The 27468-nt window shown below is 35.2% G+C and overlaps 1 protein-coding gene and 1 non-coding gene across 2 annotated transcripts in view; one reads left to right on the top strand and one right to left on the bottom strand.

The window, feature by feature from the left end:
* Positions 1 to 27468, top strand: part of TLK1 (tousled like kinase 1) — a 155283-nt gene that overhangs the window by 120306 nt on the left and 7509 nt on the right. Inside the window, exons 12-20 of the mRNA XM_060016602.1 lie at positions 600 to 666; positions 12194 to 12291; positions 14526 to 14607; positions 18643 to 18734; positions 18820 to 18909; positions 19069 to 19238; positions 19553 to 19688; positions 22765 to 22876; positions 24292 to 24399. Coding sequence (XP_059872585.1) covers positions 600 to 666; positions 12194 to 12291; positions 14526 to 14607; positions 18643 to 18734; positions 18820 to 18909; positions 19069 to 19238; positions 19553 to 19688; positions 22765 to 22876; positions 24292 to 24399 — 955 coding nt within the window. The remainder of the gene's footprint in view (positions 1 to 599; positions 667 to 12193; positions 12292 to 14525; positions 14608 to 18642; positions 18735 to 18819; positions 18910 to 19068; positions 19239 to 19552; positions 19689 to 22764; positions 22877 to 24291; positions 24400 to 27468) is intronic.
* On the bottom strand, positions 13554 to 13625 carry TRNAE-UUC (transfer RNA glutamic acid (anticodon UUC)). Its single transcript has one exon. It is a non-coding gene; the product is annotated as a tRNA-Glu (tRNA).

Below are 27468 nucleotides of genomic sequence, written 5' to 3' on the forward strand. Positions count from 1 at the left end.
ATTTTTTCCTCTCCTCATATATCAACCTGTTTCTATCTTAGTGTCTTTGTACTTGCTTTAAGCTATGTCTAGAACATACTCCCCTAGGTCCTTTTTGATATTTAGATCAAGATTACCTCCCTAAAACTCAGTGCAAGTTAGTGTAATACAGTCATTATCACACCACCCTTTCTAATTTTCTTCATAACTCTTACTGTTATTTGGGATTATTTTATTTCTGGACTAAATTGTTTCTCTTCTGCTTTCTTACCCCCACTATGGAGTGTAAGTTCAAACCAGAGTGTAAGGAGAAACTGTCCTTTTCATTGTATCCTTAAGATCTAAATTCTAGAATATCACTTGATTCGTGGTACTCATTAAATAGTTGTTGAATTTATGAATCAGTCAGTTGTTCCATCTGTAAGTATTAGATGTATTCTGAAGAATACCTTCAATAAGATGTATTCTGAGGAATGCTTTTGGCTTATGTATTTTGGGCTGAAAGTTGTCAACATTTTAGTATTTCCATTTGATTAATTTTATCTTATTTTTTGTTGGTTGTTAATAAGAAATAATAAGTGTTAATCTTAATATCTAGAATTACAATTCCATTTTGACAGGTTGACTTTGGCAGAATATCATGAACAGGAAGAAATTTTCAAACTTAGACTAGGACATCTCAAAAAGGTATGTGAAGCATATGCTGGATTTTTAGTTTACCAGAGGTTGTGGAAAGTTGTGTTATAAGTTTCTTATTGAAGAAGTCAAAACTTAAGAGAGAAAGCACTTAAATTAAAAACTTTGGACCAAAAAAGAGGGGCATTAAAGTTGCATTTTTATGTTGAATATATTAAAATAACATTCCTTTACCTTGTGGCAACTTACAGACATTTGAGATGCTGATGATACCATGTCCCTGTAATGGAGGAATGATTCCTGGCCAGACCTCCAGGTTCTTACAATTACTCTGTTAGATGCTATCTTTTTGTTAAAAAGTGCTTCATATTTAAGATGAAATGTAAGATTCCATATTGTTTGTGTCCATTTCATAATAAATTGAAATAAGTGTAAATTAATAACAAACATGTTTCTTTGACTTAACTTTGAAGACATTGAATGCTCAATTAAATGTTTCAATTAAAATATGTACATTGGCAAATTTAGAAGAACCTGATCATCAGTAATAATATGAAGTGATATAATTTAGAAAAACATTGTTATATGTTATTAGTAAATTTTTATAATGTGTAGCTTTGTACTTATTTGTAAACTCTGAAATTGTAATCAGTTCATTGTTTTTTAGTTCAAACCACTTAAAGAAATAATAGAGTAGATTTTCCCCCTCAAAATGAAGTTACCGACAGATATAAAATTCTTTGCCTTTGATCCAATTTTTTAATTCTGCTTTCTGCTTGTCACATTACTTACGTTTCTTTAATAGGCTGAATAATAGCTAAACCTGAGTTAGTGAACTAATTGAAGATAGTGTCTATGAAGTCATCTCCCTGGGGTAGGGTAAGGTAGGTCAGAGAAGCCCATTCTTGCAGCAGCTACCATCTCACTATAGATGTTTTTGTTTTTGGAATGTTATCACCATGCTTCAGATCCCTGCCATTTAACTACAGGGAAAAGAAGAAAATTATATTTTGTGTACATATGTATGTGTGTATATGTATATACACATATATATATATGTGTAATTTGTGTTAAGTGTTCTTTACTATGTCATATCTGTCTATTCCCCTGCTCAGAAAAGTTTCAACCTAAACTACTTGAACAGTAAATTCTAAAATGATTTATTCTGCTCTGTTTTGTTTTTGTATTCTATTGTAATTATTGACATTTCTCTTGCTCTTTGGTGTAAGTAGGCAACTTCAGTCTGTTTTGTATCCGATGGAGTTGTAATGGGACTACGGAAGGGAAGAGGGGATTTTGTAGTTCATAATTAGTACAAGTATTTGTCTGCCCACTTAAGCTATTTTGATAATAAATTCATAGAGACCTGTGTTTGATATCCCATATAAAGATTTATCAATTATTTTCTAACCAGCCTCTCATGATAATGGGATACTAAAGAATATAATTAACTGGAGGGTTATTATTTTCACATATAATAGTAAATTTCAAGTTACTCTTTCTAATGAGATTTTACATGTTTTATTTTATGAAAACTTATTATAAAATCTGAAATTGTAAAGCAGTTAAATTAGGAATCAGCTATTTGTATTACAAAAACTTAAAAGGATTCAGAGGAGGGTTTGTTTTTATTTTTGGTTGGTGGGTGGTTGGTTGATTTTAAAGCTTTCCTGGTACATTGAAAATATTTCATTTCTCTGAAACACTTCTATTTTGTAAGTGAGGTACATATACTTAAATGTCTAGATATTACGTAAACAGTTGTAAGCTGTTGTAGATTACTACACCTTTTCTTCTAACCTCCATATTATCTTCTTTCCCAGTGTTTGACTTCTCCATTTTTTGTATTTACTCATTCTTTCTAATAATTGTCCCCTTCATGATCTTTTTCCTATTTAATTTTTTTTCAGCTTTTATCAAATTTACTGAACAGTTTTAGATTTCTAACTTTATCTTCTTCTTAACCAATTTACAACATTACTTTTCTTTGATCTCCGTCATGGAATATTTTGGGAGAGTGGATGAAATAATGCTGAAATATACTATCATGTCTTGAATTCTCACATTTTCTTCTGAAAGACTATTTTGGGTGAGGAGAATGAATGCATTATGAAGAAAGTGGCTAGTAGTACATACAGAGAACAAAATCGAGTAAGTAGTGTCACCTTAGAGCACAAATAAATAGCAGTTGTCTGCTTACCACTGGATATTAACTTTTGAGTCATACAATTTAAAAATAATAATCATTCAGTTACATGTGTTAAAAATAGGTTATTTGGCATTCTAAAGCACAGTTGGAAAGTAGGGCATTAAAAATAGGTCATTTTGTTTTCTAAAACACAGGTAGATTGGACACTTTTAACACACAGAGAGCAAGCTTGAGTTAAAAGAAAAGATGTTATCACCTCTACCTTAAGCCAACATGAACTATGCCCTGACATGTAACTATATAGCTTCTGCCATAGGCTGGATCTGATCTGTATTTGGTGTCCATGTAACCTGCATAGGAATTAATCATGTGACCTACATCAGCTTAGGGTTTAGATATGAAGCCCAGCATACTCTTGCATTAGCAAGGGTGACTCTTAGTCTCCCTTTAATAAAAACTCTTGAAGTTAAATGGAATTATTAGATTAAATTTGTTGACACCAAAGGAAAAAATGTCCATCATTGACAAAACCCATACCATTTGGACATAGGAGACTAGAAGGCCTATTTACTTTTTCTTGAGATAAATAATTTAGGATGTGCATTGTGTTTCATAAAGATAATCATAATAATTGAATAGAGAAGCTGAAATATGAGAAAGTATATTTACCATTGAATAAATCATAAAATTCAGTTCATATTCTATACTATTCTGTAGGGTTAGAAACATAATAAATCCAAATCCAATGAATCTGTTAGTGTGATAGAGTAACAAATGAGAGTTGAGCAGTAAGTCCATGGCTAAAATAAATACATACTTCTGGCAACCACCAAATAGTAAATGTAAACTTACTTAAGAGCTTATTTTGTTTTGAAATTAGGAAAGTTATTATGCAGCATCATCTTTTTTTAATATAGCAAGGATTATTTAATATTTATTGTTTTAGTTATTAATCAGTTTGTGAGATTATTGCTCACTCATTCACCAAAATTCACTTTATTTCCACACTGCCTAAATCAGGCATGATTCAAATTCCCATTTCAGGAGAATTACATAATATTACATTTTATTCACTTTGAAGTTTTAACCATTCTAAAGTGAACATTAATGTTAAATTTGAATGCCAAGATCTTCTCTGTTTGCTTTGTCTAAATTAATACCGCTAGTAACTGGCAAAGCGAAACTTGAACCTTTTCTCACTGCTATTTCTTTTTTTTTTTCTCCTATTTCAGTGGCAGTACCCTTACGCTTTATTCCTACAGTTCTCTAGTTGTAGATAAATAGCAAGTTGATCCTTTTGTATTCAGAAGAATTAATTCACTTGTAGCTTTCTCTGCATGTTTCTTAGAGTAGTGTGAATGTTTGCTCTTTTTTTTCCCCCCAGAAACATGCTGTTTCATTTTCATTGCAGATAAAGGAGAGCAGTTAAGTTTTCCACACACACATACTTCTTTCTTTCCCTTATATATTACTTTCCTTGGGTATCCTGTTAGTGACTGTTCTATCAACTAGAATATTTCTTTATTATTAGCTGCTTCATTGTTTTTCATTCTAAGTTTATTTTTAAAGGTCAACAGGGAAAAGCACTTTTTTTGGCTAAAATGTGTGAATACACTCTAGTATAATTTTACCTTTTATAGAGCTAAAGATTTAATTGAATAGAACAGAAAAGAACTATATAGTAAAGTATATGGAGACTGTACAAATTATTCCTAAAACTTATTAAAAAATAACTTTTTTGCTACTAGTAATTATGCACAAACTTCCTTAATTATCACTCATTAAAAGCTTGTAGTTGCAATGGGAATAATTTCCTGTCTTCAAAAAGTTGTTCCTTTGAGGCAGAGCAACTAAATCCCATTTAAAATCCCATTGCACCTGTGCCACATGTGGAGTCTCTGGATTTAAGGAAACTAATAAACCACATACCAGTTAGCTTTTATGGTTGATCCTGTTTTGATACCAGTCTTTGATACATTTTAGTCATGGGAAAGTCATTTATCTTTGTGATTTGAGGAGTTCTGCTAGGTTGTTGTTTGTATAGTTCAGATCTTTATTCTGGAACTGAAGAAAACTACGTGGATGTGCTTTCCAAGAATTGTTACTAAACTAACACAAACAACTTTTTAAAAAATCCCTGAAAAACCGTTTTCCTTGTAATAGAGTATCTCCGTAGTCATATTATCATTTAAAAGATACAAGTTACCAATCATAATATGCCAAAATAAAGAGGAAGTAAGAATTTTGAAAGTTATTGGGACCAATAACTATGTCATGCCACCGCTATTATTCAAGTTTGTGATGTGAACAACACGTGGAGGTGTTGCTCCTTATTTTCTAGTCTTCGAATTTTTTTGTCTTCTGGATTTTAAATATTTGATTAGTTGGAGAGAATGCATATAGAAGATTTGACATCTCAATGTGGAATATTAGATAGTATTGTAGGGATTGGCTTTAATGTATGTGTTTTGGGTGTGTGTGTGTGTGTGTGTGTGTGTGTGTGTGTGTGTGTGTGTGTGTGTGTGTGTGTGTGTGTGTGAGAGAGAGAGAGAGAGAGAGAGAGAGAGAGAGAGAGAGAGAGGGAAGCCCTGAATATAAGTGTCAGAAATTTTTATTGGAAAAACATAACCAACTTGTAATTGAAACAGGATTAGTCAAGAACCATCAGCACCAACACAAGTGTATCTTTGCAGACCGAAGCAATCAGCTAAACAATTACAGTCATCTCAATCTCTACTAAAACAAAAATCGCATCCAACATGCCACCTGACACCATTTCTTTCTCTCTCTCTCCTTTGCTCCTTGCGATGTGGCATTCATCTCTCCTTGTGCCTCCGTTCTGAAGAGATAACAGTATAGCAACAACTCTGCCACTGAAATCCTGTTCTCTGACCGATTTTGGCACCTGCAAAGAGAAACAACCAGTAACAGGCAGCCGCAGCATCAGTATTAATCTTCCATGATGAAATCTTTACAGGTCAAGAACAAGCACACAGCTCTTTTCTCACTCCTTCACAGTGGACCATGCAACTAGTTGAAATGGAAGACAATGGATTGTCTGCAAGCCTTTTGAACAGTGGAGGATACAGGGCATTGGTTTTAGGTGAATTAACCCCCAAATATTCTTGAAGTTTGATATCTCCTTTGGTCTTTCTTTCTAGAATACCACTGTCATCTGATTTTTCAAATCCTTAGTATGACCACAAAGAATAAGTTTGCATATGTGGCATCTCGTCACTTTAGTTTCGAATAAAAGTATGAAAATAATTAATGCTAGAGGGCTTAATCTCTAAAACTGTGTGTGCACCTTTATATTCAAGAAATTTTTTTCTCAGAGCCAACCACATTGTACATTATGTTTCTCTAGAACATAACACAAGATGCTACTTGTGTAGGAAGTAGTTTTCAGTGGAAATCTAGTGAAAATGCATTACACTAGAAAAAGTCACCATTAAGCCCATGAAGAATATTATGAGGTTCCTGACTTCTTGGCATGTGTGGGCAAGAAAAGTGCCAAGAAGAGTGTTGGAATTCTAAACTTGACATTTTGTGCTTAGTACTGCTTCCATTTAAAAATGAGTACCATCTATGAAAGCTGCCTGTGCTGAGAGAACATGGAACTAGCTGTAGATAGGAAAGCTCCCAGTGTATACTCTACTTCCTACTCTCATTGTAAACCTACATATTCCTGGCTTTTTCCCCACCATTTATAATTATACATCTTAACTTGGTAGTAGATGATTGTTCACTTACCAAAGTGAAAATTTAGCAGTACAATGTGTTTTACTTCTGTAGTGTTTGATATTAATCCAGTTGTTATATAGGCAATGGAATTTTTTTAATTTTGGAAAGAATCTTAGAAGTCAAGTTAACCATTGGTTAGAGCAGGGTTTAATTTATTCAGGTTTGTAAGTTCAGTGTAGAGATCACTGTTTCACAAAAAAGAGAGAACAATTGCTTGGCCACTGGCCAAGAACTGTAACTCCATGCCGTTTATATGCATATGTACAGAGAGAGTCTAGAAGATTAGGTTCTTCTCATTATTGTGTAGAAAGTTAAATCTTTTCATACTTAAAAAAAATACGGAATCCACCAAAGTCCTGAAAAAAGGTTAAAAGGAGGCAGAAAGCTGGAGGAAAGTATAGTAGTAAGGCATTGTACCTGTATGTGCTAAGGCTTGGTGTCAGTACCTTGGCTAGTGTTTTTAACATCAAGGAATTTCATCCCCCGAATACAGTACCTGTGATTTCTTTTTCAGTAAGTGTACTAAATATTTAAAGTTTGCCAGAGAGTTGAACTGTTACATATATTTGCTGCTGAGAAGATAGGGTTGGATTTGTTTAAACAGAATGGGGGAACTGACAGAATTAAAACCCGTCCATTTTAACACTTACTCCCATTTAAGGGTTTTGATGTATATATTTATGCATTTGAAGAGAGATTAATGACCCCCCACCCCCCAAAAAAGGAAATGAAGTGCAGAGAGAGGAAAACATTAAGGTTCTAAAGTAATTAAGTCAGTTAAACACACCTGAGGTATGTTTGATGCAGTATGCTCCCCTCAGTAATATCCAGCTCAGTGATTGAGGATGGGCATGGAGGGAGCATATATATAGTTAGGAAAGAAAACCTCCCTAGGAATTTCATAATATTTGTCCCTTCTCCTCCTCCTACCCTAGTCCTCAATCTATACAACCATACTCAAGCAAAAATAGGATTATGGGCAGTAGTTTCAAAACCCATCTCTATACATTGAATGTGGTTTTTTTGTTGGTTGGTTCATATTTCCAATGGCTCATGTCTCTCATATCCATATTTAAGATATATTAAAGAATATAATGGAGAAAAATTTAAAGACATTTAATAAGGATAAATTTGAAGTAAATCGGTAAAAATTTTCTTAATTCTTTTTTTCTGCACTGCCCTTTCTGTTAGCCTTTAATAGTGCCTTTTGTTAATTTCACATTTCGCTCTCCTGGTGATAAACTTTTAGAATGACATTATAAATATTTAATGAAATTAAAACTTAATTTGAGGACCTGGAGATACTAACTTTTGAGGGATTCGTATTGCTCATACTACTAAATGAATTTGGTGTTCAACTTGTTGAAACCTCATTCTGAACTAGTTTTCCCAGATGGACTAATGCTGTTATGGTGCTGTTGAATATATTATTGTAAGTGATAAGCTTTTCTCTGCTTTCACCGTCTTCATAATATACCACACAGAATTCTTCTGCCAACCCTCATGGATTATAGGCAAGCTGAGAACGATATATCAGAAAATACTTTCTGTCTTATCTTGGCTTTATAGAAAGGCTGCTCTTCGAAATTGAGGGTTTTTTTTTGTGGGGCTGACATGTAACATACATTAAAGATTTGCTAAAGAAGTTTAAACTAGGATGTTTAATTTTTTTAGGAAATCCATTAGTTTTACATGTGAAAATGCATTTTATAACTCTTTAAGCTTTATAGTTTAATGCCTACACACCCCCACTTAAAAAACAAAATTGCCATTAAAGGAAATGCTCAAAAATACCCCAAATCTGCCTGGCAGTTTTAATCTGACATTTTACAGAGATTCTGCTGTTGCTGTAACGTAATTTTAGCTTAGAATGTTAAGCCAAGAGGATACTAAGTTGCCAGGAAGGACTTTGATTACAAATAGAAAGCATTTCTATGCTAAATATCTGGTGAGGGACAAACTGGTTTTACCGTCCATATAAATTTTTAAAAGTTAAAATTTTAGAAGGTGGTATGTTTTGCAGGTTACTTAAATGATGAGGCAATATTGAGATCTGTTGTATACTTGTCTAACCTGGGTATTTTAATATATTTAAGTAATTCAGAATATTAGATCTTATTTTAAAATACTGTTAAAATAGCTGTAGTGTGTACTGTTAAGGTCCATTGCTATATCTTTTTGTTTAAATGGAAAAGAGCCATGACCTGTTATTGTATGTGATTACCAAACCTACCTCTCTCTTTAATGGGATCTTTTCTTACTCATGTCCCTTCCACACCATAATTGTCTACAGAGACCAGTTCCCTTCCAGAGATGCTGTTTGTTTCTTCTTAGACCTTCTCTGCTTTAATTGCTTAGCTGGTGGATGACTTGAGGATTGAAACTTGGTGTTCTTACTAAACATGATCTAGCTGTCTGAATTGCCTCTCTTTTTTATTTTAATAATTTGGACTACCTTTGCCATGCGTTACAGGAGTCCATTCCATAATGATTCAGATCAGTTTTGAGCCCAGGTCTGCCTTGCTTCTCCTGAACCCTCTGAAAACAATTAATTCTGAGGATGGCCCAGAGGCTAATGTCAGTCTCAAGCAAGGAGAGCGTGGCCTACAGTATATAGATCTTTGGAAATGATCTGCAGTAAAGATAAGTTTAGTTGCTAAGACTACCATATTCTAGACTGTTGTACCTTGGGGCTAAACCAAAACTGGGCCTTGCCCCTTTCTGTAAGGAGAGGATACTAAGCAGTATTGCCTAGTGTTTGCCTAAAAGTATGTGTATTAATCTGTTCAGGCTGCCATAACAAAATACCATAGACTGGACAGCTTAAACAAGAGAAACGTATTTCTCACAGTTCTAGAGGCTGCAAGTCTAAGATCAAGGTCCAGCAGGGTTTAGTTTCTGATGGGGCTCTCTTCCTGGTCTGTAGATGGCCATCTTCTCAGGCCTTCACATGATTTTTTTCTCTGTGCTCCCACAAAGAGATGGTGGGAGCCACTAATCCCATCCTGAGGGCTCCACTCTCGGGACCTAAGCTAGCTCTAATTACCTCACAGAGTCCCTTTCTCCAGATACTATCACATTGGGGTTTAGGGCTTAGACATACAAAATTTGGGAGGAATACAAACCTTCAATCCATAATAGCATGTATACTTTTTCTCAGTGGGATTTGAGAGAAGTTACTTAGAGTTATTGAATTATCTTTCCTCTAGAATTGTGTCACTTTAAGGTCCAGGATATTGTGGAATAAATATTAAATTACAATATGGAAGATGTAAATATATTTCACTGAGGACTATGGAGGATTTATGTCTATTTGCATATGACTTTGTTATAGTTCCTTCCCTTGACATGCCTCTTAAATACCTAGGATCCAGCTTTTCTTTTAAACTAGTGCTCCTGACATTTTGTTTCTTCCTGTAAACTTTACAATTCAAACTGAATGAAGCTTGCCTGTGCTTTTGTATTGTAAGATCTTACGGGGCATACTTGTCATGTTTTATAGAGGGTAAAAAGCTTGCTTAGCTGGCACAGACGTACATTTTATTTTCTTTAGTAAGTATATTATGATATTGATTACTGCCATTGTATAAACATCTGAAGATTACCAAAAATTATAAAACAAATGTAATTATGTGTCAACAATCTAGTTGAATCTCATAATTATATATTTATGAGTTAATAAAATTTAATATCTATAAATTCATTTTTAAAATAGTATCCCCATACCACATTTTTCAAATGAAAGCTGAAACAAATATTTTTGCTGGTATTCTAATAGGCATTTCACCGTTTTATCAGATTATTTAAAATTATACCAACTTACTAAGTGTTTACTAGCTTCCTACATGTATAAGAAATTAATGGCAGGTTTTAAGGCAGCAGACATTAGTAATCTGAAGAAAGAAAGTTACCACTTTCTGTGTTCTGTGGCATAAATGAATTTGAATTTTTTCATACTCATGGGCACAGCTATATGGCCAATTTCTTATTCTACTTTATATAACTAAATGGAGACAACTGAACTGTGGTTTGATTTTATTGTTTCAAAGCTTTTTAATCTATTTCCTCTCCTTATAATGAATCTTCAGTTATTTAATCCCCTGGGACATTATCTTACCTTTTTTCTTTTTTCATTAAAATTAGAAATATTTGTGACTGAAGCTACATTAAATGAGGAAATTTCAGAGACTTTAGTGTATCTATTTTAGAAAACTCTCCCCAAAATTTTAGAAAAGTTCATCTTCACTTAAATTTATTTATTTTTCTTTCTTTTTTTACTTAAATTTTATTTTGAAGGTTTCTGTGTATCATCTAATGCCTAATTTACATTAAATATCTCTGCAACAAGTAGTGGTTGTTTCATTTTAAAATAACTGAAATAATCTTAAGGTCAGGTGGAATATGAACAACATACTTAGATTTAGTTTTTTAATCTGTGAATGTTTGTTTTTTGTTTTTCTTTATGATACTTAGAATATTCCTTTCACTTTAAGCCTTAGATACAGGTGTAATAGACTTTATATCTCTATTATCTGCTTTACGATGAAGTAATATTTATATTTTCAAAGTAAATTTCAGAACTATTAATTTTTTGAGATAAAGGATTTTAAAAAAAAATCAGAAGATAAATCATTAAGAGACAGTGCTAATGAAAAACAAATATTTAAATAACCTCTATTCCATGTGGTATAGATTTATAACGGTAGTGGTACACATTTAGGCCAAGGCAATCTGGATTAGTTTACTTAATAAATAGTTATTCAAAAATATTATAAAATTGGGCATTCATAGAACTTTTCACTGAAATTTGTTATGTTCTTGTTTGTTAAGTAGTACTTAAATTTATACTGACAAATCAAGAGGTATGTGTGTAATGGGTGATTTTATTTGTTTTGGTGTCTAATTTTTTTAAATGTTCTAAAAATTATATATTTTGAGACATGAAAAATATTTATCAAAATGTTTAGATTAAATGAATGTTAAAGTAAATTTCTTTAGGATTTGCCTAGGTCTGCTCTGATAACTAAGGATCTGCCACAGCTATTCGTAAAATTTTTGTTTTAAGAGTCTCTTTAAAATTGTAGTGGGATTTATCCAAAGTGAGTGGTCAGACTGTGTGTGTGTGTGTGTGTGTGTGTGTGTGTGTGTGTGTGTGTGTGTGTGTGTGTGTGTGTGTGTGTGTGTGTGTGTGTGTATTCCAAATGTTGTAAGGTCTCAGAATAATCAGTAGTTCTGTCTCCTACCTTTCTTCCTCTTTTAACTGTTGTGAAATATCTTCATTTCATTTGTTTTGTACTAGTAAATTATTCCCTCGTAAATTAAAATTTGGATGTACCAGAAATAAAACTTTGAGCTCATTTTGTGTTATAAGTCAGTTTCAGACTACCTTGCAGTCATTTTCAGTTTAGACATTATAAAAATAGATTTCTTGTGGTATAGAATAAAAGTCAGCATCTCGTTAGGTATAAAGATTTTCATGTGGAGGATGGTTTCTTGAAATAGGCTTTTGCCTTATCTCTTTCTATCTTTCAGGCATTGAAAAGAGCACTTTGGTCTTTTAACTCAGTGGAACTTTATAATACACTATTCTTCCCATCACTGTAAAAAATTGGTGCATGAGTAAAAATATCTTTTTTATATCACAAATAAATTGAGCTTGTTATAGTCCCCTCTCTTCATTTTCAGGAAGAGGCAGAAATTCAGGCAGAACTTGAACGTTTGGAAAGAGTCAGAAATCTTCACATTCGAGAGCTCAAAAGAATAAATAATGAAGATAATTCACAGTAAGTCATTATTTGTATTTCACAGTTTTACATAATAAAAGTTTTTTCTCCCCTTGGAGATCATAAACAGAGTATTTCCTTGTTGGGGGGCTTCTCACCATAGACCTCAAGTCCTTCCCATGGCTCAGAAGGCCTCGTTTGATCTGGTCTCTGGCCACCTCACCACCCCATCTCTCTCATCCTCCCCTCACTTATATGTCGTAGACACACTGGCCCCCTCAAACATGTCTCACTTGTTCCCTCAAGGCTTTTGTGCTCGCCATTTCCTCTTCCTGAAATGTTCCTCCTCTAAATATCTGAGTGGCTTACTCCTTATTTCACTCCCCATGGTCATTAGAGAAGCCACCCTGTCTAAAATAGCAGTCCTTGCCTCACTCCATCCCCTATCTCAGTATCCTTGCCTTACTTTATTTGTTCTTAGCATTTATCACTATTTGGAATTACAAATTTTTTTTTTCAGTTATTTTATCTGTTTCCTTTCACTTGAATGTAAGCTACATGAGAGCAGGGACTTAGTTTTGTTCTTGCTATATCCCCAGAACCTAGATCAGTGCCTGGCATATGGTAGGCACAGAATAAATATTTGTTAACTAAATACCAAAGTTAATATTATAGTAGTGAGGAAAAAATTATTTCAACCAAAGGGATTTCAGTAAGCCATGTATCCAGCATTATGTAAAAACTGGAGAAGAAATAGAAAAGTAGTTTAAGTTATAGTCTCTGTCCTTAATCCCTAATCATCAAAATGACATTAAACGCTAAAGGAATTCAAAGGATAGAAAATATATGTGGGCTGGTGGGAATTTTATGAAGAAGATAGAAATTAAGCAAGGCATTAATTGGATTTAGTCAATGTAGAGGACAGGAAGGATGTCTTTTTACACTTTAAGACTTATGTAATTTAAATCTTCATGACCTAATACAAGTGTCAGAATTGGAAGTGGCCTATTTCTGCCGTGAAATACAAATATCTTACTTAAAAGAAGGGCTATTTATGATCATCTCTGTATGAACGCAATCATTCCAATGTATAATGTCAGTGAAATAATATAGTTATGTAATATCCTTAATTGTACCAGATGAAAATTCTGATAACGCAGATAAGACAAAACTAATTTAAAACTGGCTCTTCTGAAAATTATGTCCAAACTTGTGGATATTACTTAATCCACTTGTTGAAAATTAAATAAATTGTTACAGCTTTACATTTTTCTTTTCTTTCTTTTTTTCTTCTTTTGGCTGTGTGGCTTGTGGGATTTTAGTTCCCCAGCCAGGGATTGAACCTGGGTCATGGCAGTGAAAGCGCCAAGTCCTAACCACTGGACCACCAGGGAATTCCCTACATTTTGCTTTAAAACTAACAGAAATCTCTTTTATTTATAAGTTCTCAGGAAAAGCTTAAATTATCAAAGCTGTGTTGATATTGAATAAAATATCATGTGTTTGCATCTGGAATTATAAAGCTATCATTGATATTTTTTTTCCTTAAATATCAAGAGTGTACATTTTGGAACCACATTTTTCTGCTAACCCCTGCCATGTATTAGCTGTTGACCTTGGACAAGTTACTTAACCTTTCTGTGCAGTAGTGCCCTCATCTGTAAAATAGAGGTAGTAGCAGGGCCTACTTCAAAGGGTTGGTTAAGAACCAAATGAGATAATACAGGTGAGTGCTTAATGTATAGCAGGTGCAATAAGCTTTAAATAGTAATAGTATTGTCTGTGGTGGTTTTTTTTAAAGGATTTCTTTTTTGATTGGGAAATAAATTTTTATTTATAAAAGGCAAAGGCTGTAAAATTTCACCATGGATGAAAGCCAGTTTATAAATATAATTATTTTTAATCATATATCAATATTATAAAACTTGATTAACTGTAACTCCCAAAATAAAAGTATATTTTTCCAAGGGAAGTAATTCCTGCTGAATAGATACGGGATTTCATAAAGCTCTTAGTAATACAGTAGTCGGTAGGTCTTTATCACAGTGCTATAATTGGTCATTGAACCTGAATATTCGGCTATAAATGTTAAGCTTTGTGAACACCAGAGCGTTAAGATGGGTGATAGTCATGCAGTTAGAGAAGGAAAAGAAGTATGGAATGGAATTCAAAATTAGCAGAAGAGTAGCTGAAAAAGAAGTAGCTGGGAGTAGAATAAGAGCTAACTTTGTTGTGGACGAAACCTTTTTGTGGGTGTTTTCATGTGCCTGAGTGTTTTTTTCCCCACCCTTAAGGTTCAAAGATCACCCAACGTTAAATGAAAGATATTTATTACTCCATCTGCTTGGTAGAGGTGGCTTTAGTGAAGTGTATAAGGTAATGTACATTTTTTTCCTGTTCTTCATACTAATATGACAAAGATATAGGAATATGTGGTTAAGAAGTACATGTCTTTTTATTGATTTTATGATTTTTTGACTGTTTTTATGTCCTCTCATTACAAAAAAGAGCCTGTGGTGGCTTACACTGTCTTATCTCAAGAGTCTAAAAACTATCCTTGTGCCTTTGCAGTCCCTCTGATATTTGGTACCTGGTTATCACTAGCCAGTCTGATACAAGTAATAACAACCATTAGAATCAAGATAGGCAGGTAGCCATTTAATATAGTACATTTATGGAAAGGTTGTATCCCTTAATTTAAACATGTGTCACAAGTCTTACATGTCCTGAATTTACCCTAATTTCTACCTATTTTAAGGCCAGTGTTTCTCAAATGTGTATTTATAAATGTAGAAATATTTACTCATATGTTTAATGCTTTATACCTTACTTTTTTTCCACTTTATGTTATCTTTCTGCCCAACCTTTAAATATTGCAGTTCCTATGGTCTCATCATTCTTGTGCTCCTTTCAGATATATCCCCCTCCCATTCACTAAGTTATCACCTATTTGATTTCAGATACAGATGTATAGATACATAGCTATCTACCCCACACTCTCCTTCTGAGCCCCGTACCTGCTGGTTTATATGACTTAATCTGTTCACCTCATGTGGATGCTTCATAAGCACTGCAAACTCACATCTGAAATAGAAGTTATCTCTTCTCCCAACGCGCCCCCCCCCCCCCGCTTTTTAACACTGCTCCCTACTTTAATACACAGCACTGCCATTTACCTGCCCAGTCCCTCAAGTGAAAAACATAAAAGCCATCCTTCAATTCACCTTGCCCTTAACTCCCTTCCCCCAACATAACCAGTCCCTGGTATCTGTCATTATTAATGTCATTAAGCTCTCCTAAATCCAGCAATGACCCTTCTCCCTCTCTCTTAGTGCAGGGCCTCATTGTCTCTTGTTGCATTGCCTAGCTGATCACCTTTTTTCTGGGCATTGAGTTTCTCCAGTTCATTTGTGTGTGCTGCAGCTAGAGTGGCCTTGTTGTAAAATGCAGTCTGATCATCTCACTCCCCTGCTTATAAGCCCCAGTGGCTTCCCATTTGCTCTTAGCATAAAGTCACATGAAGGTCATAGCTTCACCTTAAACTTCAATTCCTATAGAAGGCTTCCCTGTTAGTCTGCCTTTGATTAGCTCCTTGGAACACTTGGTGCTTCATTATGTATTGGTATAGTCAGCGATTAAGACCTTGGGTTCTGAAGCCAGACAGGCTGGGTTTGAATCCTGGCTAATTCTGACTGCTGTATAAACTTGGGCTTATTGCTTACCATCCTCTGCCTGTCTTCACCTGGGAAAGCTAATAGTACCTACATCATAGGATCATTATAGTGATTAAATGAACTATCACAGGAAAATCACAAAGAACTTCGTTGCTGAGAAATGTAAGCTCATTAGATTATTAGAAATCCTCTCTGTTCAACGAGACACCCTGTATCCAGTTCTGACTCTGGGGCAAATTATGGGATTTGGATTCAGAGAACTTCATTTCTGATCTTGGTTCAACCATGAACTATTTTTTGTTTTGTTAACTTGGATGAGCATTAAGTGTCACCCATCAAGAGTGATCTGTGAGCTCTCTTCCAATTCCTATTTCTCTGATTCTAATGGTAGTTCATCCTCAGGCACTTAATGGTTGAGTAGTCTTAGGCCACAAGGTAGAAAAGAAGGTCATAATGTTGCTCACTGTGGACCTAAAAATCACCAAAAGTATAGTTAGCTAGCACTAGCTCCGCCGAGAAGTTGCCCGGCTTCTGAGCCTACTGATAGCTTTCATGACAGTCTTCTGCCACTGCCCAATAGTATTTCCATTGTTTTTAGCCCCATAGATAGGGTCTAAAAGGGACTTTTCTTTTGGAAGAAAAGGCTTCTGTAGAAATTAGACAATGCAGATTGTGGGTCCCTAATGACTTGAACCCTCATTACTGATTTAAATACTAATGACAGCCCCTCCGACCCCTTCAAGTCCTTTCATTGTTGCCAGGTCGCTTGGTAAACAAAGTAGCTGACTGTAAGTCAAAAAATTGACTCTTCTCTATACCAAGGTGGAAAGCATTGAATCAGTTGCTCGGTGACTACCATCTTAGCTTTATGGGAAGGTATACTTTACTCTTCTAATCTTGGGAGAAAGATATGTCATATACAGTTATTATCATTATACATGGATGATAACTTTATTAGTACTTAGAATTTTATTTTCTCCTATTTTTTTACTATGATTGCCTTTGAGTTTTATAAAAGCTTTTTTGCTTTCTCTCACATGAACTTCTTTTATTCTCTTCTATTATATTTCTTAAAACTTAACTTTTAATATTATAATGAGCTAATGTTTATTGGATATTTATTATGAATCATATATTATTCTGAACACTTTATACGTTTCACCCCATTTAGTCAACAACCCAAACTTCATGAGACTGAGGCTATTAGAGAGGGTATTAAGCACAAAGTCATGCAGCTAATAAATTCATCTGACTCCAAAGTGAATATTCTTAATTACTGCATCCTATATTATTTCTGATCCCATGCTTTTATAATTTCGTGACAAGCAGTTTACCCCTACTGCTTATTTTAAGGTTAAATTGATAGAGGCAGTGGGAACTAGGAACCTTCTTCCTAATAAATATGTAAGCTTTTAGTGTTTTAAGGGAGCGCTTTTGTGTAAAAGTCACAGTTGAACCTAAATTATTAATTCCTCTTTAATGATATTCATTGTTTTTAAAAAACATTTATAAGTCACCTGAAGCCTTAAAATATTGATCATTCTTTATTTAAGAAATAGTCTGGTCATTTGAACAAACAAGTATAAAACCTTTTTTGAGCCCAGATTAAGGAAATATTACTGATAGAGTTAGGTATGATAATTACATATGGTTAATGGTTATGGTTATGTTTAAACAGTTTCATAATAAAAGTTTAGAATTTTTTTAAAACAGTTGGGAAATTGTTAGGAACTTGTTAATTTTCAAATGGGGGGGGGAAGGTGGAGTTGCTAGGAAAGGATACAGGAACCCACCAAAAAAGTATTACAGCCGCCTGTTTTCCTGGCCACTTACTGCTACTACCAGTATAGAGAAGAATGTCTATATTAAAAACAGATAGCTTGGGACTTCCCTGGTGGTGCAGTGGTTAAGAATACACCTGCCAGTGCAAGGGACACGTGTTTGATCCCTGGTCTGGGAAGATACCACGTGCCGCGGAGCAACTAAGCCCATGCACCACAACTACTAAGCCCATGCACCACAACTACTGAAGCCCGTGTGCCACAACTTCTGAGCCCGTGTGCTACAACTACTGAAGTCCTCGCATCTAGAGCCCGTGCTCTGCAACAAGAGAAGCCCGCACACTGCAACAAAGAGTAGACCCCACTTGCCACAACTAGAGAAAGGCCGTGCACAGCAACAAAGACCCAACGCAGCCAAAAAAAAAAAAACAAAACCCAGAGAGCTTTATTGTTTTATCTTGATTCAATATATTGGCACTTATAAAACTTGAACGTGAAAATTCACATTAAGGTTTTCTCTGATTTAGCACCATGGAATTTTTTTTTTTTTTTTTTTTTTTTTTTAAACGGTACGCGGGCCTCTCACTGTTGTGGTCTCTCCCGTTGCGGAGCACAGGCTCCGGACGCGCAGGCTCAGCGGCCACGGCTCGCGGGCCCAGCCGCTCCACGGCATGTGGGATCTTCCCGGACCAGGGCACGAACCCACGTCCCCTGCATCGGCAGGCGGACTCTCAACAACTGCGCCACCAGGGAAGCCCTGCACCATGGAATTTGTATCTTGTTTCTGATAATAAATGTGCCACTGAACTATATATAACCTTAGCAGGGATGACTACCAAAAATCGTAATGTGTATTCTCATTCCATATTATTGCAAAAATTATCACTCAAAAAAAAAAAATCTCTTCACTATTCAGTTGGTCTTTGGTCCAAACTCTTCTATTCCTTGAATCCTAGGCTTTTGACCTTTATGAACAAAGATATGCTGCTGTGAAGATCCATCAGCTTAATAAAAGTTGGAGGGATGAGAAGAAGGAAAACTACCACAAGTAAATATTAATTCTTTATGGTTTTTATCAATTTTGAAAATATATTTAATTGTCATGGAGAATTAATATATTCTCTTTCTCGTAGACATGCCTGCAGAGAGTATAGAATACACAAAGAACTGGATCACCCCAGAATAGTTAAACTCTATGATTATTTCTCCTTGGATACAGATACGTAAGTGAATATAAAAGGATTTATTTTTTAAGAAAAGACATGTTGGCTTTTGCTTCCCCTATTCCATAGTGATAATATAAATACTCTTCATTTGTCCATTGTGATTCTGAATTATTGGATAATATTTTATGTCTGATTTTTTTCTCTTCTCCATTGTAGGTTTTGTACAGTGTTAGAATACTGTGAAGGCAATGACTTGGATTTCTATCTGAAGCAACATAAATTAATGTCAGAGAAAGAAGCTAGGTCTATTGTAATGCAGATTGTAAATGCACTAAGATATCTCAATGAAATCAAACCCCCTATTATACATTATGATCTTAAACCAGGTAATTAATAAAATTTTTGTCTAAATTAAGCTTTAAAGAGTGTAATTTTTAAAAGTCTTACTTGCTAAGTTATCCAAAAATATGCTTTTTGGTTTAGTTTTTAAAAGTCAGTGGAATACTAGTGGTAGTAGCTGAAGTGTTTTTAAAATTTATATCACTGCATTTAAAAACTATATTTTAAATGTATATCTTAATTGATTAAAAATTTTACATATGTATGTTAAGTGTATTATTTCCCAAAAGTCCAGCTTTAGTAGTAAAGATAATGTTTTTCATTTATGTTTCATTAAAAGAACTTTATACTTTGTTCTTAGGGAACATCCTTCTGGTAGATGGAACAGCATGCGGAGAAATTAAAATTACTGATTTTGGTCTGTCCAAGATTATGGATGATGACAGCTATGGTGTAGATGGAATGGATCTAACTTCCCAAGGGGCAGGCACTTACTGGTAAGTGTATTATTAAAAACACCAAAATTACCTAGATTAGTGCCCAGTCTTTTTAATGAGAGTTTATTTTCGCCTACCTTTGAGATTACTGTGGTGTGATGAGAGTACTGATATGAAGTCTCTGAGTTGAGAGACTACTATCATCAGTCCTGTTTTCTCACCTGGTCTTAACTGTAACTATCAGCAAACCAGAGGAAGAAAAACTTGGCATCAGCAAGTGACTACCAGCTAGTTCCCTACCAGCCAGAAACTCCTAACATGGAGAATTTGTGAATCTTGTTCTATAATGTTGGAGTGATGTTTATCATGAGTAATGATACTTAATATAATATCTTAGCTATTAAAAGCAATAACTAATAAGCATTAAGCCCTCTCTGTAGAGGTTTTGTGGTTACAGTTTTTAAGATGGATGTTTTGTCAATAATGAATGAAAGAGAAATTTGGTACAATCTTGGTCTTTGGCCTTAACGCTCAAAAATCTTTTTAATAACTTCATACATACAGATATAAATCTAGATAGAACCATAGATTCACTGATACGAGTCTAAATGAATGTCATTCCCTTCAGAGTTACCTACGTGTTGACAAAAATTACTTCAGTGTGAATTTTCAAACTTAGTATCAAATTTGCCAAAGTGGAGAACATAGACTATAAAATTTCAAAACTAATTTAGTTTTCAGAATAAATTAGTTTAGCAAAAAGAGTGAAATCTTAAATGGAAGGGAGATAACTACTCAGCTTCACTGAGCAGGATGGTGACTACAAACATAAATGTGACTTTGGAGTCTTCAGAACAATCTTCACATAGCCTGGGCAATAATAACCAATTCTATAAAATGCCACAGGTTGGTATGGACTTTACTTTTCAGAGTAAGGATTAGTCATGTTCCATGTATTCATTTAAAGCCAGTTTAGAGTTTCAAATTATGCTTGTGGCATTTTTTAGGAATATAAGATAATGTATCATAATTTTCTTTCAATATATATTCTTTAAAAGTCTATCATTCAAACTAGTAACTCCTTAAAAGTCAGTACCCTCAGTCAGTAGTCTTTAGACTTCTTTCTTTTAGCAACAAGGCTCCTTTTTTCACCACAAAATCTTAGAATCCTAATAAAACCAACAAAAATAAGGCTTCTTGGTAGAACCCTGTATTCTGTGGCAGACAGCTTGAAAACCATGTTCTAAGTAATAGATCATCCTTCCTCTGCAGAGACTCCCACCATACTGTTTCCCTCTCACTCTGGCTTCCCTAGTGCAGGGCAGGGCAAGGAAATTTCCCCCTGACAGATGGGCATGAGACAGGGAAGCTTATGTTTTAGGGTGCTGTGCAGGAAGAAGATACAGTCATGGCATTTCCATGTTAGGAACCTGGAATTATATACTTCTTGTAGAAACAGCTTTCCCCAAAATGGTTAGTTTTTTATTCATATACAAACTTTTAGAATATAGGTATGTAGTGCTTTTACACATCATCCCCAGAAGCTTAAATTATTTGTCAGTATCACTTAGAAGAAAACGAGTTTTGTTTCTCCCTTCCTCTTGGGTCTCAAATGCAAGCATCCACTAAATCCTGCTGTTGTTTTCCCCGAGTAGCTTTGGTATCTATTCCTACACTTCCTCTCCTTGCTTATATACCCTTTTACCTTGAGAGACGGTATAGCACAGTGTTTAAGAGTCATTCTTGTTTCAGTTACACACACATAAACCTACAGAAAATATACGCTTTTATTCATAAAACAAATCTGGCTTTTTATTTGATTTGGAGGGTAGGAAAGGATTTACATCACAAATAGGTTATTGGTCATATGTGAATGTTCTGCTGAATTTAAACGATTTTAGCATAGTGAGTATAAAACTAAAAAGAGAAGCTTCCCATTTAGCTGTATTATTCCTTTTCAGGACTTTGTAGTTTATCTAAATTTTTGAAGTGTGAGATGCTTGCATCCTGATGGAGCTTTTTATCAATACTTATAACCTAAGGTTAAAAGTAAAAATTTATTTTTACTTATATGTATTTTTACTTTTTAAATAAATTTTACAATCTATTTTTACCTTTTCTTTATCTAAAATTATAAATTTATAAATAAAAATAGTATTTTTGAATGCTCCATATATTTCTGATGCTGCTACTGTTTGAAACTGTACAATGAATTAGCGCTGTAATGGAGGTAACATCTGCCTGGAGGGACGCAGAGAAGGCTTGTGAAAGTTGGGTGGGTCTTGAAGAAGAAAGGGTGGTCACTGTGTGAACTGGAGTAGTTAAGGAAGGCATAAGAGGTTGTCATATTCAGAAGCATTGCGGGGAAGCACAGTGTAGGGAACCAAGTGAATCGGCTTTGCCTAACCAGTTTGAGGGGCTGGGGGTCAGGAGAAGAGATTTTGGAAATTTAAGTTGCTGCTAGATTAGGACAGGTCTCGTGTTACAAGCAAGAGATACGAGGTCTTGCCTGGGCAGTGAGTGAGGCTGAGGTTCTTTAAACAAAAGAACTGGCTGATCAGATGTGTGTTTTAGGAAGAGAACTTCCTACAGTTTGAAGATTGGTGAAGGGGGGATAGGAGAGGATTTCTTCTGTTAGTAGATACTTAGAACATTGTAATTTCTAATGATAATTTATCATTTCTGTAGATCATACACTACAGAAATGTATATAAGTTGACCCTTGAACAGTGCAGGGGCACCGGTCCTCTGCACAGTCAAAAATCTGAGTATAGCTTGCGGTTGCCCTTCATATACGTGGTTCCTCCACATGCCCGAAATTCAACCAGTCAGGGATTGTGTAGTGCTGCAGTATTTACTATTGAAAAAAATCCTCGTATAAGTGGACCCGTGCAGTTTGAACCCGTGTTGGAAAAGGGTCAACTGTATATTACACACTTTAACCACAAAGTTGTTTGTTTTGGCTCTAAAGTCAAATGATACAGGGATACAAATGCCTTAAAAGTTAGGACTTTAATCAGTGAAAATCACCTAAGGGTTTTTGTATGGATAAAATGAGTGTAAGATTTTACATTTAGAAGGTTTTAATTTATAAATTGTTAATATCCTTTCCTTTTTTCCTCCCCCCAAAACCTAGGTATTTACCTCCTGAGTGTTTTGTAGTTGGAAAGGAACCACCGAAGATTTCCAACAAGGTTGATGTGTGGTCAGTCGGAGTCATCTTCTTTCAGTGTCTTTATGGTAGAAAAGTAAGTTGAAGTATAACAGATTCAGCTATATGGAGATAAGTTGAATTTTCCCCTTTTAAAGTTTCATTAACTTGAAGTCAATTTAGTCAAGAATTCCAAGAATTCAGACCTGGTTGAGGCAACAACAAAAAAACCCAAAATAACTGTTTATTTGGGGTTAGGAGCAGACTGGGAAGCAGAAATACATGAAAGCACTTGAATTGTGTTCCGCTGGACTACAAAAGCGGAGGAGGGTGCTTATAGGCAAAAAACTGCAAGCTTACACAAATTGTCAAGAATTAGGATTGGAGCTGGCAAGAAGTAAGGGTGCTTGTTAAGCAAAGATTGGGGTTTGAAATGATGACATAGTTGTGGGGGAACTTTGAAAGTACAAGGTTGCAGCTGGCAATTGCTAGCAGATAGATACGGTTTTGAAAACATCTAGTGGTTTCCTTTAGTTTGATACAGTTCAGAAAGTTCAGGTTTTCTCTGATGCAGGAATGTGTCTGAAACCACATCCACAATGGCCACCCAGCTCCATTTTGGATGCCTGAACCATAGTTACTCCATTTGATTTTTTAAATGATCTTAAATATATTATCACTTCCTAAAATTTCTGTGGATCAGAACTATTTTAATGTCACAACAGCTTCTTTGGCCTGCTCTTTGCCTTTTTTTCTTTTAAGAAGAAGAAGTAACTAATCTGTTAACAGTGCTAACGTTTTTCTGTTGCTAGGAATAAAGGAGTCAAAACTGTTCATGATCCTCCATTCTCTCCACTTCCTCACCTCCTCTACCCCGTTCCCACCCCACACACACAGTTTGGCCTGAGCATGTTTCCTCCTGTGCTTCCTCAGGGAAATTCCATCAAACTTAGTACTAATTTTTCCCAAACCTCTCTTTACATTGAAGTCAGAACTGTAAGCTACCATAGATATCCTTATCCCATTCAGTCCCTCCATCAGTGTGAAAAGAGAGATTCAGGGACTTGTCTGGGAACTCACTGCATGTTAGGACCAAACCCAGAGCTGATTCATTTAAGTTAGTGTGTCATACTCAAGGTATTTCACTCTTTGGACTTTTCACAGATGTGTCCACTACTTCTCCATCTCTTCTCTAATTAAACTTAAATTTTAAACATTCAGAATAAAATTTAAAATTTTTTTGTTTTTATTTTTATCTTAATTACTTACTTATATAGCAATGGTATTATTTTCTGTTGCTTATTCACAATGTTTTGGCTATGCTAAGGATTGATCAGATGCCTGCTGTCAGTTATAACCTTGTTTCTATGAGAATGCATCCCAGCTTGCAAGTAACTGAGAGTAAGATTTTTTTAGAACACAAATCATTTGTATCTTGGGGATTCTCTGATAATATCTGTTTAAATATTTTGTGAGATAAATTTCTCAACATTGTATTTTTTTTTTTTAAAGCCATTTGGTCACAATCAATCTCAACAAGACATTCTTCAAGAAAATACAATATTAAAAGCCACAGATGTCCAGTTCCCTGTAAAACCGGTTGTAAGCAGTGAAGCAAAGGTACTAAGTTTATGAAAATAAGCTTTGTGAAGTAAAGATTGCAGCCACAGGAAAAGCTGTCCAGTAGGGGCTGGTGATTTGCTCTGGAGAAGAGTTGCTTTAGGCCTTTGGTTGTGATAGTTTTTAAGGACCCAAATATGGTCTGTGATTCTTTTAAGAAGCCAGGCAAAGGAGAACATAATCTACGATTACATTTACATAAAGTTTAAAACAAGCAGAACTCAATTATGGTGTTTAAAAGTCAGGATAGCTGTTACCCCAATAGATTGGGGGCAGAGCCAGTGCCTGAAAGTGGGCATGAAGAGTCTTAGGAGTTCTGATAAAGTTCTTTTTCTTGATCTGTTTGCCAGTTACATAGATATATTCACTTTGTGCTGTACACTCTATGCTCAATAGGAAGAAAACACTAGGGCAAAAATGGCATCATACCCTTTGGCCAAACTAAATTGACAGTACTAAGTGGAATGAGGGTGAAAAGAGCGTTTTACAGAAGAGAAATTCCAGAAAAAGAAGACTCCAAAATTTGGAGGGAGAAATGCAGTATTCCATATTCAACACAGTTACAGGCATACCTCAGAGATATTGTGGGTTCGGTTCTCTACCACTGCAAATAAGGCGAATATTGCAATAAAGAAGTCACACATAGTTTTTGGTTTCCCGGTGCACATAAAAGTTATGTTTACATTATGATGTAGTCTGTTAAGTGTGCAATAGCATTATGTCTTAAAAAAATAATGTACATACCTTAATTAAAAATACTTGCTTGCTAAAAAGTGTTAACCATCCTCTGAGCCTTCAGCCAGTAGTCTTTTTGCTTGTGGAGGGTCTTGCCTTGCTGTTGACGGCTGCTGACTGAGCAGGGTGGTGGCTGCTGAGGCAATTTCTTGGTCTCTTCCTTTCATGAACCATTTCTCTGTAGTATGCAGTGCTGTTTGAAAGAAGTTAGTTCTACTGTGGGTAAAAAGCTTTCAAAATTGGAGTCAGTCCTCTTAAACCCTGCCACTGCTTTATGAACTAACTTTATGTAATATTCTAAATCCTTTGTTGTCATTTCAGCAATTAAGTTTGCAGTCTTACATGGGTGCAGTTCATGACCTCCCCCAAACAGTTACAATAGTAGCAGAAATCACTGATCACCATAACAAATATAATAGTGACATAACAAATATAATGGAAAGTTTGAAATATTGCTAGAATTACCAGATGTGACACAGAGACACAAAGTGAGCTGTTGGAAAAATGGTGCTGATAGATTTGCTCAATGTGGGGTTGCCACAAATGTTCAATTTGTAAAAAAAAAAAAACAAAAAAAAAACCGCAGTATTTGCAAAGTACAGTAGAACAATGTGAGCCTGTGTTGGAAGTCCTAGCCAGAACAGTTAGGGAAGAAAAAGAAGTAAAAGGCATACAAATCAGAAAGGAAGAAGTAAAACTGTCACTATTTGCAGATAACATCATTTTATATATAAAAACCCTTAAGACACCACCAAAAAAGTTAGAACTAATCAACAAATTCAGTAAAGTTGTGGGATATGAAATCAATGCAACAAATTTTTATGTATTTCTATATACTAATAATAAAAGAGCAGAAAGAGAAATTAAGAACACAATCCCAGGGACTTCCCTGGCAGTCCAGTGGTTAGGACTTGGCGCTTTCACTGCTGGGGCCCAGGTTCGATCCCTGGTTGGGGTGCAGCCAAAGAGAAAACAAAACAATCCCATTTACAGTTGCATCAGAGAGAAAAACTATAAGACATTGATGAAAGAAACTGAAGAAGGCACAAGTAAATGGAAAGATATTCCATGTTCATGGATTGGAAGAATTAATGTTAAAATGTCCATACTACTAAAAGCAATCTACAGATTCAGTGCAATCCCTATCAAAATTCCAACAGTATTTTTCACAGAAATAGAGCAAACAGTCCTAAAATTCATATGGAAACACGAAAGACCCAAATAGTCAAAGCCATCTTGAGAACAAAGCTGAAGGCCTCATGCTCCATAATTTCAAACTACATTTCAAAGCTATAGTATTCAAAACAAACAGTACGGTATGCCGTGGAACAACTAAGCCTGTGTGCCACAACTACTGAGCCTGTGCTCTAGAGCCCACGAGCCATAACTACTGAAGCCTGCATGCCTAGAGCCTGTGCTCCACAACAAGAGAAGCCACCACAATGAGAAGACCGCACACCACAACGAAGAGTAGCCCCTGCTCGCCACAACTAGAGGAAGCCCGCATGCAGCAACAAAGACCCAACACAACCAAAATCAAATAAATAAAATTGATTCTTTTAAAAAAAAAAATATGGTATTGGCATAAAAATACACAGATCAATGGAACATAATTGAGAGCTCGGAATAAACCCACACATGTATGGTCAATTTATGACAAAGAAGCCAAGAATATACAATGGGGAAAGGGTGGTCTCTTCGATAAATGTTGTTGGGAAAACTAGACAGCCACATAAACAAGGATGAAACTGGACCACTATCTTATGCCATACACAAAAAGTAACTCAAAATGGATGACAGTCTTGAACTTAAGACTAGAAATCATAAAACTCCTGAAAGAAAACATAGGCTGTAAGCTCCTTGACATAGGTCTTGGTGAGGAATTTTTGTATTTGACAACAAAAGCAAAGGCAACAAAGTAAAAGTAAACAAGTGGGGCTGCATCAAATGAAAAATCTGCACAGCAAAGGAAACCATGAACAAAATGAAAAGACAACTTACCAAATGGGAAGAATATTTGGAAATCATACCTGATAAGGGATTAATATCCAAAATATATAAAGAAATCAAACAGTTCGATTAAAAACAGAGGATCTGTATAGGTTTCTTCCCAAGGAGGACCTACATATGGCCAACAGGTGCATGAAAAGATGCTCAGCATCACTCAGTCAGGGAAATCCAAATCAAAACCGCAGTGAGAGATCACCTCATACCTGTAGAATAGCTATTATCAAACAGACAAGAAATGAGTGTTGGCAAGGATGTGGAGACAAGGGAACCTGTGTGCACTGTTGGTGCGATTGTGAATTGGTGCAGCCAATATGGAAAACAGTG

Source organism: Delphinus delphis, chromosome 7 (assembly GCF_949987515.2).
Source record: "Delphinus delphis chromosome 7, mDelDel1.2, whole genome shotgun sequence".
Lineage (NCBI taxonomy): Eukaryota > Metazoa > Chordata > Mammalia > Artiodactyla > Delphinidae > Delphinus > Delphinus delphis.